Source organism: Melanotaenia boesemani, chromosome 10 (assembly GCF_017639745.1).
Source record: "Melanotaenia boesemani isolate fMelBoe1 chromosome 10, fMelBoe1.pri, whole genome shotgun sequence".
Lineage (NCBI taxonomy): Eukaryota > Metazoa > Chordata > Actinopteri > Atheriniformes > Melanotaeniidae > Melanotaenia > Melanotaenia boesemani.
In genome coordinates, this window is record NC_055691.1 from 34,431,698 (window position 1) to 34,446,068 (window position 14,371).

Below are 14,371 nucleotides of genomic sequence, written 5' to 3' on the forward strand. Positions count from 1 at the left end.
TGTTTACCCATACTACTGCTTCAAACGGGGTCTCCTTGCACACTTAAAACACACAAGGGTACATGATTAGTCCTTTTTTCTTACACACACACACACACACTTGGAGCTTAGTCTTGAAAAACTTTTTTTACATTTTCAATTTTGAGTGGCACAAACTTTCAGTGACAGTGAGTAAAAATATTTTAAGGCAATATAAAGAGGAAAGCTTCAAACTGACAGCGATTTTTTTCTATATAAATAATCATTACCAGAAATCAGGGCCGAATTCTTTTGCAAGATAAGCAGTGTTTTTTTATTCTAACAGTTACATCTACAACACTTTCATGCACCTTCTACAGTATTTGTTCGAGTTCTTTTTCTAAGAGTTGTGTTTTGCTATATTTGGGAGCTTGACCGGAATTTGGTGTTCCCCAGATCTTGTTCCAGACATACCACTGCTTGCGGGAGTCAAAGTGGCTCTGTATTTGCTCCACTCTCTGGTGTGAGTCTTCAAGGCCATCTAGCAAAAACACAGATTGCATTGTTTTGAATACTGGAAGACAATGGGGGGGCTTTTGTCCTGCACTTGCATCGTGCTGCTAACTTCCAGCATGAAAGATGGAAATAAAGTTGAAAAGTGGAGGACACATCCCTTCTAAATATGCATTTTTAAAATAAAGAATTGACATCATTCATGGGAGAATATAAAATATCATTTTACCTCGGCAATCCCAACTTTTCTTTCCCAGGTGTGAATGCTCTGCTGCAGCCTCTTATGTTTGTCCTTGGCCTGAACATACTCGATGATATCAGGAGCCTCATAATCTGCGAGCTGCTTTCGCAGATGTTGGTTGAGGGTCTCTGCCTTTAAACGACCCTGAAACCAATAAAAAAGAAAATAAAGTTGAAGTGTAGAGAAGAAATCAAATGAGTTGTGCAAGTTAAAAAACTAATCTGACATGCATAAACTTTTTCTGCAACTCTTTTCTACCCAATGATGTGATTTTTCTACTGTAATTAGATTTTGTCAGCTAAGAAAGGGCTTTAAGATTTAGGCTCCTTCCTTTTATTTTAACAACTAACCTTCTCAGCATGCTGAATTTCCTCCTCAAGTTTATCAAGCATTTGATTCCTGTTGGTGATTTCAGTGGTCAAGTCCATTAACTCCAATGCAACAGCCTGCAGCTTCTCCTGCTCTCAAAAAAACACATGTACACACATGAAAATCTGATACACTGGAGCAAAGATAGTCTGTACTGCTCACGTTTTATCAGTTTAAGCTAAATAAACATCATCTGTCAAAGAAATTTATAAAATAATACCTTATGTGAGCGAAGCATCTGTTGTACTTTAATGCTGTTCATCTGAAGTTCATCAAGGTTTTGGTTATTTATAGGTTCACTGTACTCCTGGAAAAATACCTAAACACAACAAGGCAAGGGAAGTTTATTTCTATAGCACATTACAAGTATGAGACCATTTAAAGTGAATTACATAAAACATTAAAAGCATTACAGATGGTGCAATAAAAGCAGTAAAAAGTAGTAAAAGGCAGCAACAACAACAAACAATTTCTAACAAGTAAAAAAAGTGACATGAGAACCTTGGCTAAGGTTAAAGTAAGTTCTGAGTTCAGTCAGGCTCTTAACAAATGACTCACTACTCTCTGGGGTAACAGTCAAAATCACAACCCACTCAATCTGTAGAGAATCTCTTCAGACATAAACCATTTTAACACCTTGCTCAGCTTCCCTGTCGTTCTCATTCTCTACCTCATACTCTGCTTTTCCCATCTCTTTTTTCTGTTTGATCTGCTGCAGGAGCTTCTTCTCTTGGGCCCTTAGTGTTTGGTTCTTCAGATTAAACTTCTCCAGCTGGGTGACCTGTTTCAGTTTGTTTCAATATGTTTGATCACAACACAAATGGGAGAAAGGAGTGAAATGATGAATATGATATTAGGGTATAAATAAACTGTAAAAATAGTTTGATCCATAATTCTTTCAAGCTCTCTGTAAACTAATGAAAGCTCATTTAAATCCACATGAATAGTCATGATTAATTGTGTTTCAAAATCTCTCAAATGCTTATTTGCATTTGTCGATTTACCTAAGCCACACTTTTACCTTGAATTTGTCTTCAACATACTGGAGCATCTTCTCTGGCTCCTTCATGTCTTGTTTGTTGTCTTTTATAAATCTGAGGAATCTGCGTTCAAACTCATTCTTGGCCTTCCTGGTTTCAGCTACACGCAACTCTGCTTCTTTCATAGAGGCCTGGAAAGCAAAGCTGAGATTCTGAACAAATGTTCTTTAAGTATGCAAGGTAATGTGTGTGTCTGTGTGTGTGTTTGCAAACACAGGTTGTAACCTTGTAGCTGGCTTGAATTGCTTCGTAATCCTCTTTGAGTTTCTCCTGCTCTCGCTGTGCTTCTGTTACTTCTCTACGTGCCACATAAAGCTTTTGCTGCAACGTTAGCTGAAAGCAGTCTGTCAGGTTAGAGCGGGACTTCTGCCTCCAGCCAACACCCTGGAGGTACACACAGATTTACACACACAAAAAAATAGAAAAATAAAATACTGCTTCGAACAAGGTCTCCTTGCACACTTAAAACACACAAGGGTATATGATTAGTCCTTTTTTCTTTCAAATACTAATATATATATATATATATATATATATATATATATATATATATATATATATATATACACACATATATACACACACACACACACACACACACACACACACACACACACACACACACACACACTCTTAAAAAATATAAAGGGAACACTAAAATAACACATCCTAGATCTGAATAAATGAAAATATTCTTATTAAACACTTTGTTCTTTACATAGTTGAATGTGCTGGAAACAAAATCACACAAAAATTATCAATGGAAATCAAATTTATTAACCCATGGAGATCTGGATTTGGAGTCACATTCAAATCTAAAGTGGAAAACAACTTTGATGTAATGTCCTTAAAACAAGTCAAAATGAGGCTCAGTAGTGTGTGTGGCCTCCACATGCCTGTATGACCTCCCTACAACGCCTGGGCATGCTCCTGATGAGGTGGCAGGTGGTCTCCTGAGTGATCTCCTCCCAGACCTGGACTAAAGCATCCACCAACTCCTGGACAGTCTGTGATGCGACGTGGCGTTGGTGGATGGAGCAAGACATGATGTCCCAGATGTGCTGAATTGGATTTAGGTCTGGAGAAGGGGCGGGCAGTCCATAGCATCGATGCCTTCGTCTTGCAGTAACTTCTGACACACTCCAGCCACATGAGGTTTAGCATTGTCTTGCATTAGGAGGAACCCAGGGCCAACCGCACCAGCATATGGTCTCACAAAGGGTCTGAGGATCTCATCTCAGTACCTAATGGCAGTCAGACTCTGGTGAGCACGTGGAGGGCTGTGCGGCCCCCCAAAGAAATGCCACACCACACCATTACTGACCCACTGCCAAACCGGTCATGCTGGAGGATGTTGCAGGCAGCAGAACGTTCTCCAAGGCGTCTCCAGACTCTGTCACGTCTGTCACATGTGCTCAGTGTGAACCTGCTTTCATCTGTGAAGAGCACAGGGCGCCAGTGGTCAAGTTGCCAATCTTGGTGTTCTCTGGCAAATGTCCTGCTGTTGGGCTGTAAGCACAACCCCCACCTGTGGGCCCTAATACCACCCTCATGGAGTCTGTTTCTGACCGTTTGAGCTGACACGTGCACATTTGTGGCCCTGGTTATGTTGCAGGGCTCTGGCAGTGCTCCTCCTGTTCCTCCTTGCACAAAGCAGATGTTGCGGTCCTGCTGCTGGGTTGTTGCCCTCCTACGGCCTCCTCCACATCTCCTGATGGACTGGCCTGTCTCCTGGTAGCGCCTCCATGCTCTGGACCCTACACTGACTGACACAGCAAACCTTCTTGCCACAGCTCGCATTGATGAGCCATCCTGGATGAGCTGCACTACCTGAGCCACATGTGTGGGTTGTAGACTTCATCTCATGCTACCACTGGAGTGAAAGCACCGCCAACATTCAAAAGTGACCAAAACATCAGCCAGAAAGCAGGAACTGAGAAGTGGTCTGTGGTCACCACCTGCAGAACCCTCCTTTATTGGGGGTGTCTTGCTAATTGTCTATAATTTCCACCTGTTGTCTGTTCCATTTATTATGTGGCATGTGGAACTGATTGGCAATCAGTGTTTCTTCCTAAGTGGACAGTTTGATTTCACAGATGTGTGATTGACTTGGAGTTACAAACAAACAAATAAATAAATAAATTTTGTCTGAATGATTCTAATACTCACACCACCGTCCGGCTGGGAGCCTCCTGCTGGCCATACACCATCCCCACCAGCCTCCAGGTCCTGTGGATCCAGGTGGCCAATGAAGCGTTCAAGCATGTCAGTCTCTGCCAAGAGGGCTGCATTGGTATACCTTGGGTAAAATTCAGCATATCATTGCATGTGCTAGCAAGGTGACTAAAGGCTCAAAGCATTGAATTCAACATGTCAGCTTTCAGGAGTATGGGCTTGGGAGGCAGACACCCTCCCTATTTTTCAGATTAAGCTTAAAACGTCCTTTTTGATAGAGCTTACAAACCAGAACCATACCTAACTATGCTGCGGCTACTTCTGATAACTGGTTAGAAGTTATATCTAAGTAAAAATTTCCCTGGCGATATTACTCCCTTAAAGAACAGGTGATAGCATTAGCAAGTGCTGCATTAGCAGACTGTAAAATAAAGGAAAAGTTTAGTTTAACAAACTGAATATTTGAGCTACTTAACTTACAAAGTGTTTTTTATAAACATAATTTATCATTACTTTAGCTCTTCCACGCGGTTAAAAATGAGTTCTTTCTGCTCTTCAGTGATCTTGTCTTTTTCTTCCATCAACGAAAGCTCGTTCTCCATGGTTGCTAAGGTCTAGTTGCAATGGTTGCTATGGACTCGCGTTGCCTTCACGCACTCATGTAAACATTCCCAATCAGGAAGCATTGCAATTAATTATTAAATGAGATATGACTAAACAGTTAAATATGACTACTGCGGAGGTACATGTCCAGTTTCAGGAAATGTTGTAGATGTTGTTTAACTTAAAATACTCTTCCTACACCCACAGAAGAAAAAACAAACTTTTCCCCTTTATTTTAATTCCTAAACCAAATGCACGTCTTTATTTACAACTAAAAGAGAGCATGAAAGAGTTGTACGAGCGTAAACATCCAGCCTTTTAACACCGCCTTTAATCACAAGTCTCGGTTTCATTTCCGTGTAAAGAAGCGTCACAATTATTTGAGCACTGGGTCAAGCCAGCTGTGGTTGGTCCATCTTAGATTTTTAGATCTAAAACTTTGGTTAAAGTCGTTTCAGAATGACATCGACTATCTCCAAATTAATAATCAAGACCCTCTGTGACAACCACGGATGTTTGGATTTCAAGTCGCTGAATGCGAAACTCGCACAAAGTCCGGTTGCTAAAGCAGATCTGCGCTCTGCTCTTTTCGACGATGGCAAAATAGTCATCCGAGAGGGCGAGAAGAAGGCCGGGAGCGGGCAGATAATCGGGCCAGATAGTCTGGTAGTGGCTAAAACTGATCTGAGACTGTGTCAGAAAAAAGCCGGAGACTGTATGCAGTGCGATCAGCTACATTTGTGCAGGTATTATGTTTGCGGAGGCTGCACGTTCGGGTAAGTTGTCTTATTGTCAGTCTTTTATCAATCAGCTTACACAAACCTTGTTTTTATAGTTGTTAGAACCAAAACTGATGGGATGTAAACGGCTTTCATCGAAAAGGGTGTTGGGGAAAATACTTGGCTTTAAATTTAAAACCCTGTAATGAAACTGCATGACTTGTAATCTGATTACAGTCTAACCCACATGAAAAACAAATACCTGAGTGGGAGTGTCTTTAATACAGATTCCAGAGTGCAGGGTAAAAGATTAATGTCATTATAACAAAACTGTGATCTGATGAATTAATGTTAAAGCAGAACTAGGCCAGACAAAGGGTAGTAATAAGGAAATCTAAACTGTTTTGCTAATGCTGAAATGGGTGTGTCTTCTTATTTTTGGCATTTCTCTCCCATACAAGGTTTGAGTACAACTAATTGCAGGGAATAAAAACACACATTAGTAGGCCTCTATGAAAAACATGATTGCTTATACAGTATATATGCATATTATATACAAATTTGTATTGTATTATTTATCGTTGGAAACCCTGATAAGTCACTTTTACAATGAGGTGTAACTTCTAGGAATCACATGGATCAGTGCCCCCAAATCCCCTCCAATATGCTTCTGTTGGTATTCATTCTGGCTTTGAGGTCCAGGAGCTGCCAGGTGAGTGCCCCTCACACTGGCACCTGACTGGCATCTAAATGAGAGACGGACATATTGGAATGAGATTCTGAAACAGGAGGCAATACCATATCTCCAGGGATTGGGGCCTAACTCCATCCTCCTTGGTGACAACATTTTCCACCACAGAGCCAGGATCATGATAGAATACTTCCAGAATTTAGGAATGGAGACGAGGGAAGGTCCTTCCATGAGTCCAGATCTCAGCCCAGCTGAATATTTAGGATCGGCTTAGGATCACGTGTTGTATGTGTTAGAATGATGGGAGGAGGAACGAAGAATGAGAAAACCAGCCCTCAGCAAAATGTGTCCAGCATGAGGAGGAGGAGCCAAGCTGCTGTGGCTGCGGATGGATCTTCCACATGCTACTGAGGTCCTGACAGTGTAAAATTAAAAAAGTGTGCCAACGTTTCTTTTTTCTTCATTACTGGTGGTGAGAGCAACTACCCAGTCCACCAAGAGACTCTAAACAAAGGTAAATACCAACAGGAAAATAATGCAGGGGACTTTGGATCCTACCAACACATTTAGATGTGCTGCTCCACAGAAGTATGATCCTTATAATTTATACCACCTTGTAAAAAATGACTAATCTGGCTTTCCAAATATGAATAATACATTGCCTACTGGTATTATTAAAGAGGAAATGTTTTAATGGAATAATTCACTCAGACTACAGCTTTTAACTGAGAGGGGATGCTGTCATTTTCAGACAAAAGTGCAAAAATCCACATAGCCTGACTGTTTCGTACAACGCAAAGCTTTTGATGAGACACAGTCTTCATGACTTGACAGAGAAACAGCTGTTCCAGCTGCTGCTGCAGAATGATCCTTATCTGCTTCCTGAGGTAAATATTTGCTGGAGGCAGAGGTAGATGTTTAGGTCATCTTTTCCCTCTATAGGAGATGTCATCCTCTACTTTTCTCCCCAGGTATGCCCACATTACAACAAGGGAGATGGCCCATTTGGCTCCTGCAGATTCACCACCTCCTGCACAAAGCTGCATGTCTGCCAGCACTACCTTCAGGGTGACTGCAAGTTTGGCTCATCATGTAAGAGAGCCCATGTTGTTGGTACACATGAAATGAAGCTTCTTCGAGGACTCAGTCAGGAAAATCTTCAAACCCTTCACAAGATCTACAGGAATAAATTTATAATCTCAGGTCAACAGGACAGAGTGGCTGCTGTTGTCTCAGGTAAAGTTTCTTTTATGAAAAGTTTCACTTATTTTTGTCATAATCTACACAATTCAAATGCGTTTCCTGCACCAGTTCCACGGGTGAGAACTGGCACTCCACATCCTCCTCCTCAGCCTTCCCACAACAACCCTGGATCTCCCACCAGTTCTACCTGTCCTTCTAAACCCATAAGTGATGCTGAAAGGAATGAAATCTGCCTCTTCTTCATTCGCAGACACTGCAGCTTCAAAGGTAGCATCATTATTGGGACAGTTGACCTGTCACACCCTCCTCTGTTTCCACTTTGTGAATGAATGTGTTGTGTGTGTTTTCTCTAACAGAGAAATGTGCTCGTGTCCACTGGCACCTGCCTTACAGATGGCAGGTTTTAGACCAAGATGGTGCCACTTGGAAAGACTTGCAGAATATGGAAGAGATAGAGAAGGCATACTGTGACCCAGCTCATGACACAAGCTGCATGGATCTTTCCTCACCCACCAAAGGGATTTTTGCGTTTCTGACTTTTCAAAGGTGCACCAAGAGACAGATATGCATATGTTCTCTCATATATGAATACATTTATATTCTAGAACAATTAAGACATGTAACTTAAGCTTACTCAAGTCCGATTGACTTTCCCCTCAGTTCTGCATCCAGCACTGAAAGTTATGTTGACTTTAAGACAATGACATATGGAGGGTCTCAAGTTCGCCGCTTGTCCACTGCCTCCTCTGTCTCAAAGCCCCCCCACTTCATTCTGACAACACAGTGGGTGTGGTACTGGAAGGAAGACGGTGGGAAATGGCTGGAGTATGGTCAGGTGAGGTGAACACATATGATCAACATAGATGGAAAAACTAATATCTGACATTTTACCATCGGGGATGCAGACATGCTCCTTCTCAGTACATTACACATAATACACATACTGTACATTAGTTATTACATATGCTATGCAGCGTATAGGATCACATATAACACACAAACACCATTACATAACTGATCACTCAGTATATGTGCACTGGTGTACAAGGGGATGAATTTAAAACATTTTCTTTGGCAATTAGAATCTGGTGTATCATCTGGATAGAGCTGTGATATCAACTAAGAAAGAGGGTAGGGTAAAACTCTCAGGAGTTTAATCCTGGTGGTGGATCAGCAGAGATTTCTGATCAGGCTTCTCAGGTATCAGGAGGCTTTAAAGAGGACTTGGAGGTAGTTTGTGCTTAATTCAGTCTGGAAGGGTTAATAACAGAACAGAAGAGAGGTTTAGAGAAGATGGATCAGGTAAGGCGACCTCAGAACTAGAGGTGATGAAGTTAAAATGAGTCAAGTTGACTCTGTGGGAAAATGGAAGTGACGAAGTGCATCAGGTTGAAATCCCAAATGCTGATGAATGACAAACAGATCTTAACTGGATTATTTTATCTCCAAATTCTTTTAACATTAAGAAACATAATTCTTAAATTGTTGAAATTTTATTCATATACTTTTAATTCCCAGTCTGGTTACTAACCTGTCAGCTGATCTAATTTGAGTTGCTTTTTATTAAGCATTCCCTTTTTTTTTGTTTTTGTACCATTTTCAGATGAACATAAGGTTTCAGTGATTTTCACTGGAGTATATAAACTTCTTTAATGTGGTATAGTTTTCTATTTCAGAGCAAAAATGAAGAGAAACAGTTTTTCAGTTGGAACAGAGCATATCTGAAAGCACAGACACGTGAGCAGAGTTTTGAGGAAGAGCAGAACGATATCTAAGTGTAATAACATTCTGAATCGAAGCCATTTTTCCCCATTTTGTTTTTGTTAACATTTCAGACATTTACATTTTTTGAGCTTTTTTTTTGGGTAACAGGTGTAAAAGCCTGATTCTTAATACCAGTGCAAAGACAAAAATATTTAATATTAAAATCTGTCACATCATCAGCCTTTAGCTCTTTAATAATGAGTTATTCTCTGCTTGTTGGATTCTCTTTAGAGTGATGATGACTCAGTCTCCTCCCAGACTCTGGAGAATGTGTACCTGGCAGACAGGGATACAGAGATTCCTTTCCAAACTGGCAAACAACAGTATGTTCTCCACTTTAAAGATGAAACAGGAGCCCAGAAGATGTATCAGCAAAATATAAAGTACAAAACAAAGAGGGAGGTCCGAAGGAGGCCTCGCTTTGTGTCTTCTCATGATGTGGAGATGAAGTTGAAGAGGTATTTTTTTTTAAATTTCCAGTTATTTGGATCCAGAGAAGATTTAGCATCTGTGTTTGAGTAGGTTGGTGTCAGCAGGATGGCTGCTAATATGTGCATCTTTTCTGTAGCCCATCGTCTCAAGGCGCCAGCTCTTCCACAGCTGAAAGTGTCCCATCAAACTGGGACATGAAAGTTCTGCCCGAATTTGGATTCAAGGTGTCTTTATTAAACAAAGTGTATTTTCATGTAGTTGATATTTTCTTTTACTTTATTTATCTACTTCACTCTCAACCCTTTAGCGCGTGCTACTCTCCAAACCGGGAGATTATGATATGATCGAGATGCTGTTCAAGCGCACCATGCCTCAAAGTAGAATTACAAGCATCGAGAGGATCCAGAACCCGTCCTTGTGGAAAGTCTTTCAGTGGTAAATCACTTTAATCAGTTTCAGAAGAGTTTTGTTTAAAAATTGATACCACTTAATGCTAAATATGAATCAACTGACAGTACAGGTTAGAAACGCTATGCTAACCTGTATTAGCAACAACACTGGAAATGGGGAGTAAAAAAACCTGCTCTCCTTGAAAGTGACAAAGGTTAGACTGTCTGCCTGATTAGACTTCAGATTAGCAGTTTTCTCTTCTTAAATATTTAACGTCTCCACCCACCTCTAATTTCTTTATATTTCATAACCAGTGAGCAGCTTTTCTTGCTAATTTTAAAGCAGTCTTGAGTAATAGTTGTTAATGCTGTATGAAGTTATTTTTAATGCTCTTTGGACTTTGACTCCTTGCAAGTCACATTCACTCTTTCACAAACCACTTCTGAGAAGTTATGAAATGTTTTTCTGTCTATTGTTTAAGAGGCTTTAAGTAGGTCATGCCAAGTTTTTACTTTCAAGCTTGTTTAAACCTTTCCTCTTTTTCCTTGTAAACATTGCCTTTTTTCCATTTTTGTTTGCACATTTCAGAAAATCAATGCACGTATTTCCTGTTTTTTTTGACAATGTAAAGAGATGAAGGGCAGCTCAAGATTATGCACTGTATTTATGTTTACTGCTTTATGTGCAGGCAAAAGGATCAGATGCAGATGAGGAATGGAGGGAAACTTGTGGATCAGAAGTACTTGTTCCACGGGACAAATGAGTCCTTGATTGACCCCATATGTGAACAAAACTTCGACTGGAGGGTGTGTGGTGCCCATGGAACGGCCTATGGGAAAGGTACAGGAAATCAGCCTTTAGTAATATTATAGAGAGACAACCGACAATATAAATGTGTCTCTTCCTTTAAATCACAAGGCAACATATGACAGAAGATGCATGATATAATCGGCACAATATCAGTATCGGCTTTAAAATTAAATATCGGATATCTGCCATTCCACTGATATGTATGCTTGTTGAAATATTTTTCTTATTTTGCACAAAGAGGGAATATGACATCATTTCAGCTTTTCTTTTACATCTTAATTTGCCAACAGGCCAACATGACAACAAGTGTCCAGCATAATACTGTATTTAATTTCATAACAGAGGAAATTAGATAATCTTTGTAATTACTAGCACCAAATTATGATGTCCCCTCCTGTTTTGTTCTTACTCTCAAATGTATGTCGCTTTGGAGAAAAGCATCTGCTAAATGACTGTAGAAGAGAATAAAATTAGGTTTGAGAGGAAAGTATCAGTATAGATTCTCAGCTAAATGACTTTTAAAATATCAGCATATCAGATATCGGCCAAAAATCCAATATTGTGCATCCTGAGAAATTACCATAATACCTTTTTCTTTTCAGGGAGCTACTTTGCCCGAGATGCATCCTACTCAGACAGATATTCCAGGGCTGGAGGCAGCCTGAACAAGATCATGTTTGTTGCCCTGGTCTTGGTGGGGGAGTACACAAAGGGAAGTAGCAGCTACGTCCGACCTCCATCAAAAGGAAACAGCCGAACTTTCTACGACAGCTGTGTTGACAATGTGAGCGACCCCAGCATATATGTTGTCTTTGAAAAACAGCAGATTTATCCAGAGTATCTTATCAAATACATATAAGTCAGGCTACTGTTTTTGTCAGTGTTTTATCTGACTGCAGTGGTCATGAAATGTGGGAATTAGTTCTGTTTTTGAATTGGTTCATATATATCATATTCTAATGTTAATTCAGGTTTATCTTTAAAGTTCATTGTATTATCTTTCTGTTCCCATTTTGCACTTGGTCTTCTGTTGCTGATTGCTACACCTGCTCCTTGTTTAGTAATTAACTTGCTCTGTACATGCTGTACCTTTCTATTGCTCCTTGCAAAACCTCATCTACCCTGTCTTGTATTTGGGTTTTTTGGGCCTTATTGCATAAAAAATATTTTAATGCAAAACATGAGTGCATTCCAGTTGTTCCTTCTCATCGTTACATGGTAAATGAAAAATGTTCTAACTTTATCAGAGATGTATAAAGAAATAATGTTACTGTAATTTGAGATTGGGGTTATTTCTACTGCTCTTTGATTTTGAGTGAAGACAAAGCATCATATTTTATTATCTGAACTTATGTTTAAGAACTTGGATCTGTATTGTACTGAAACAAAAGTAAAAGAAGGTTGAAACTGGACCCTGAGATTGTGTCAGATACTTTTTTCTGCACAGAGAAGCAATAGTTTTTTCATGACAAATGTACGTGTCTCTTGTCTTCAATGCGAAAACCGGGAATGTTTAGGGCAAAACGAACAAGTGTGTGTGTATATATGTATATGTTTACGGGTGGCTGCTAAATAAACATTTCAAAAGACAAATGCTTTTATTTATTTCATGTTTTTAATTTCTTTATAAATCTAGCTAATTATTTGACTCATTTTAAATCTACACCATGAACTACACCCCATCAGTCATGTTACATGAGTCACGTCAGAAGAGTTTTAACATCGAGATAGAAAGTTCCCTCTTTTTACAAAACTACATATTCCAAAATATCAGCTTTGATTTGAGGAGAATTGGCAATGAGATATCATGACTGCAAGTCTTTAGAATATTTAAATACAGCAACTAAAATTTAACACAGTAGCTTTATCTTCTCTAAAACATCCCTTCCTCATGTACAACTCCTTCGCTGTAGGTATATGTGGCCATGTAATGTGTTATCCTCTAGCTGTGTTATAGCATGCCGACACAATATTTCAGTGGGAAATAATTCCTGTGTGGAAGCTGTTAAAGCTGATGGCTTGTGACTATATAGGGAGTTCGTCATTTGGTACAGGAAAATGCTAAGGTCTTCACTTTGTAACAAAGCAATGTAGAATTGTTGGTAATACGCTGCCACCTTGTTTAACTAAACAAATAAGTCGGAGCCTTCTATTGGATAATTCCTACAGGTTATCTTTCAGCTGCAACACGTTATTTAACCCCAACTAATACAATGAGCAGCTTCTCATTAGTTAAACAACCATGTGGAAAGACACATCCGTGGTCATGGAAAAGATGTTAGTCTGTTTAAGAATAGTCAGATCATTGGCATCAAGCAGAGAAAACATGTAAGGAGATGCAGAAACTACTAAAACTGGGTTAAAACTGTCCAACACATCATAAAAACGGGAACCATAGTCTTCTAGGAAGAAATGTAGTCAGAAAAACATCCTGAATGATGGTGATCGCTTAAACGTTTGGTGGAATCAGATGGAAGAAAAACAGCAGTAGAACTCAGGACTTTGTTTAATAGTGAAAGGAAGAACATTTCCACATGAACAGTGTGAAGGAACTCAAGGGACCGAACAGCTGTGTAGCCATAAGAAAACCACTAATCAGTGAGACTAACCAGAGAACAAGGCTTCAGGTTGCTAGGGGGCATAAAGATTGGACTCTGGAGCAATGGAAGAAGGTCATGTGGTCTGATTTGTCCAGATTTACCCTCTTCCAGAGTGATGGAGTATCAGGGTAAGAGAGAGGCAGATGAAGTGATGCAGCCATCATGCCTACCTACCTACCTACTGTACAAGCCTGTGGGGGCAGTCTATGATCTGGGGTTGCTGCAGTTGGTCAGGTCTAGGGTCAGCAACATTATGCATCCAAAGAATGAGGTCAGCTGATACCTGAATATACTGAATGAGCAAGTTATTCTGTCTTCCCTGATGGTACGTCCATATTCAAAGATAACAAAGCAGGATTCATGGAGCTCAGACTGTGAAAGACTGGTTCAGGGAACAGGAGACTTCATTTTCACACTGACTGGCCTCCACAAAAATAAATCTTGTGACAATGCAGGAGCTATCAAAACAAAGCCAATGGAAATGTTGCTGCAATTAAAGCTAAGAGTGGGTGAGAGTTTGTCTTTTCTCCTTTGGCCAGGCAGCGTATAGACAGGAGGCCAATTATGTCTTCAGTAATAGTGTAGTGAATATTTTATTGTTGGGTGATATTTGGATCTAAAAGTGCTAAATTGATACATTTTTTGAAGCAGGCAATGACTTTTTTTTTTTTTTTTACAAGTTTGTATAGCACATTTTATGTACATGACAATTCAAATAGCTTTACATAAATTACAGCAGGGTGCAGAAAGCAATGCAAGGGCATTAATTTTTTTTTTTTTTTTTTTTTTTTTTTTTTTAAATAAAGAAATGCAATTAATGAAATAAAAACAGAAGATGCTAAAATAAGAAAATGCAAGAAGTT

General features: G+C 39.6%; 2 protein-coding genes across 5 annotated transcripts; one reads left to right on the forward strand and one right to left on the reverse strand.

Annotated features, from left to right (window-relative positions):
* Positions 1 to 265: 265 nt before the first annotated feature.
* On the reverse strand, positions 266 to 5,154 carry ccdc113 (coiled-coil domain containing 113). 3 transcript variants are annotated; one of them, XM_041996687.1, is made up of 9 exons: positions 4,810 to 5,154; positions 4,291 to 4,420; positions 2,347 to 2,505; positions 2,103 to 2,252; positions 1,752 to 1,862; positions 1,302 to 1,400; positions 1,063 to 1,170; positions 701 to 856; positions 266 to 499 (listed from the first exon to the last, which is right to left on the reverse strand). In XM_041996687.1, the coding sequence occupies exons 1-9, from the start codon at positions 4,896 to 4,898 to the stop codon at positions 359 to 361; spliced, it is 1,143 nt and encodes a 380-aa protein (XP_041852621.1). In that variant the 5' UTR covers positions 4,899 to 5,154; the 3' UTR covers positions 266 to 358. The 3 variants fall into 3 exon arrangements, with proteins under 3 accessions (XP_041852621.1, XP_041852622.1, XP_041852623.1); XM_041996688.1 differs by having other exon boundaries at positions 4,777 to 4,837; XM_041996689.1 differs by lacking the exon at positions 2,347 to 2,505.
* parp12a (poly (ADP-ribose) polymerase family, member 12a) lies at positions 4,304 to 12,501 on the forward strand. Of its 2 annotated transcripts, none has more exons than XM_041996686.1 (11): positions 4,304 to 4,386; positions 7,061 to 7,196; positions 7,281 to 7,545; positions 7,621 to 7,779; positions 7,869 to 8,058; positions 8,173 to 8,347; positions 9,508 to 9,734; positions 9,845 to 9,932; positions 10,016 to 10,143; positions 10,787 to 10,938; positions 11,511 to 12,501. In XM_041996686.1, exons 1-11 carry the CDS (start codon positions 4,370 to 4,372, stop codon positions 11,765 to 11,767), a joined length of 1,794 nt encoding a protein of 597 aa, XP_041852620.1. In that variant the 5' UTR covers positions 4,304 to 4,369; the 3' UTR covers positions 11,768 to 12,501. The 2 variants fall into 2 exon arrangements, with proteins under 2 accessions (XP_041852620.1, XP_041852619.1); XM_041996685.1 differs by lacking the exon at positions 4,304 to 4,386 and adding an exon at positions 5,258 to 5,675.
* Positions 12,502 to 14,371: the final 1,870 nt, after the last annotated feature.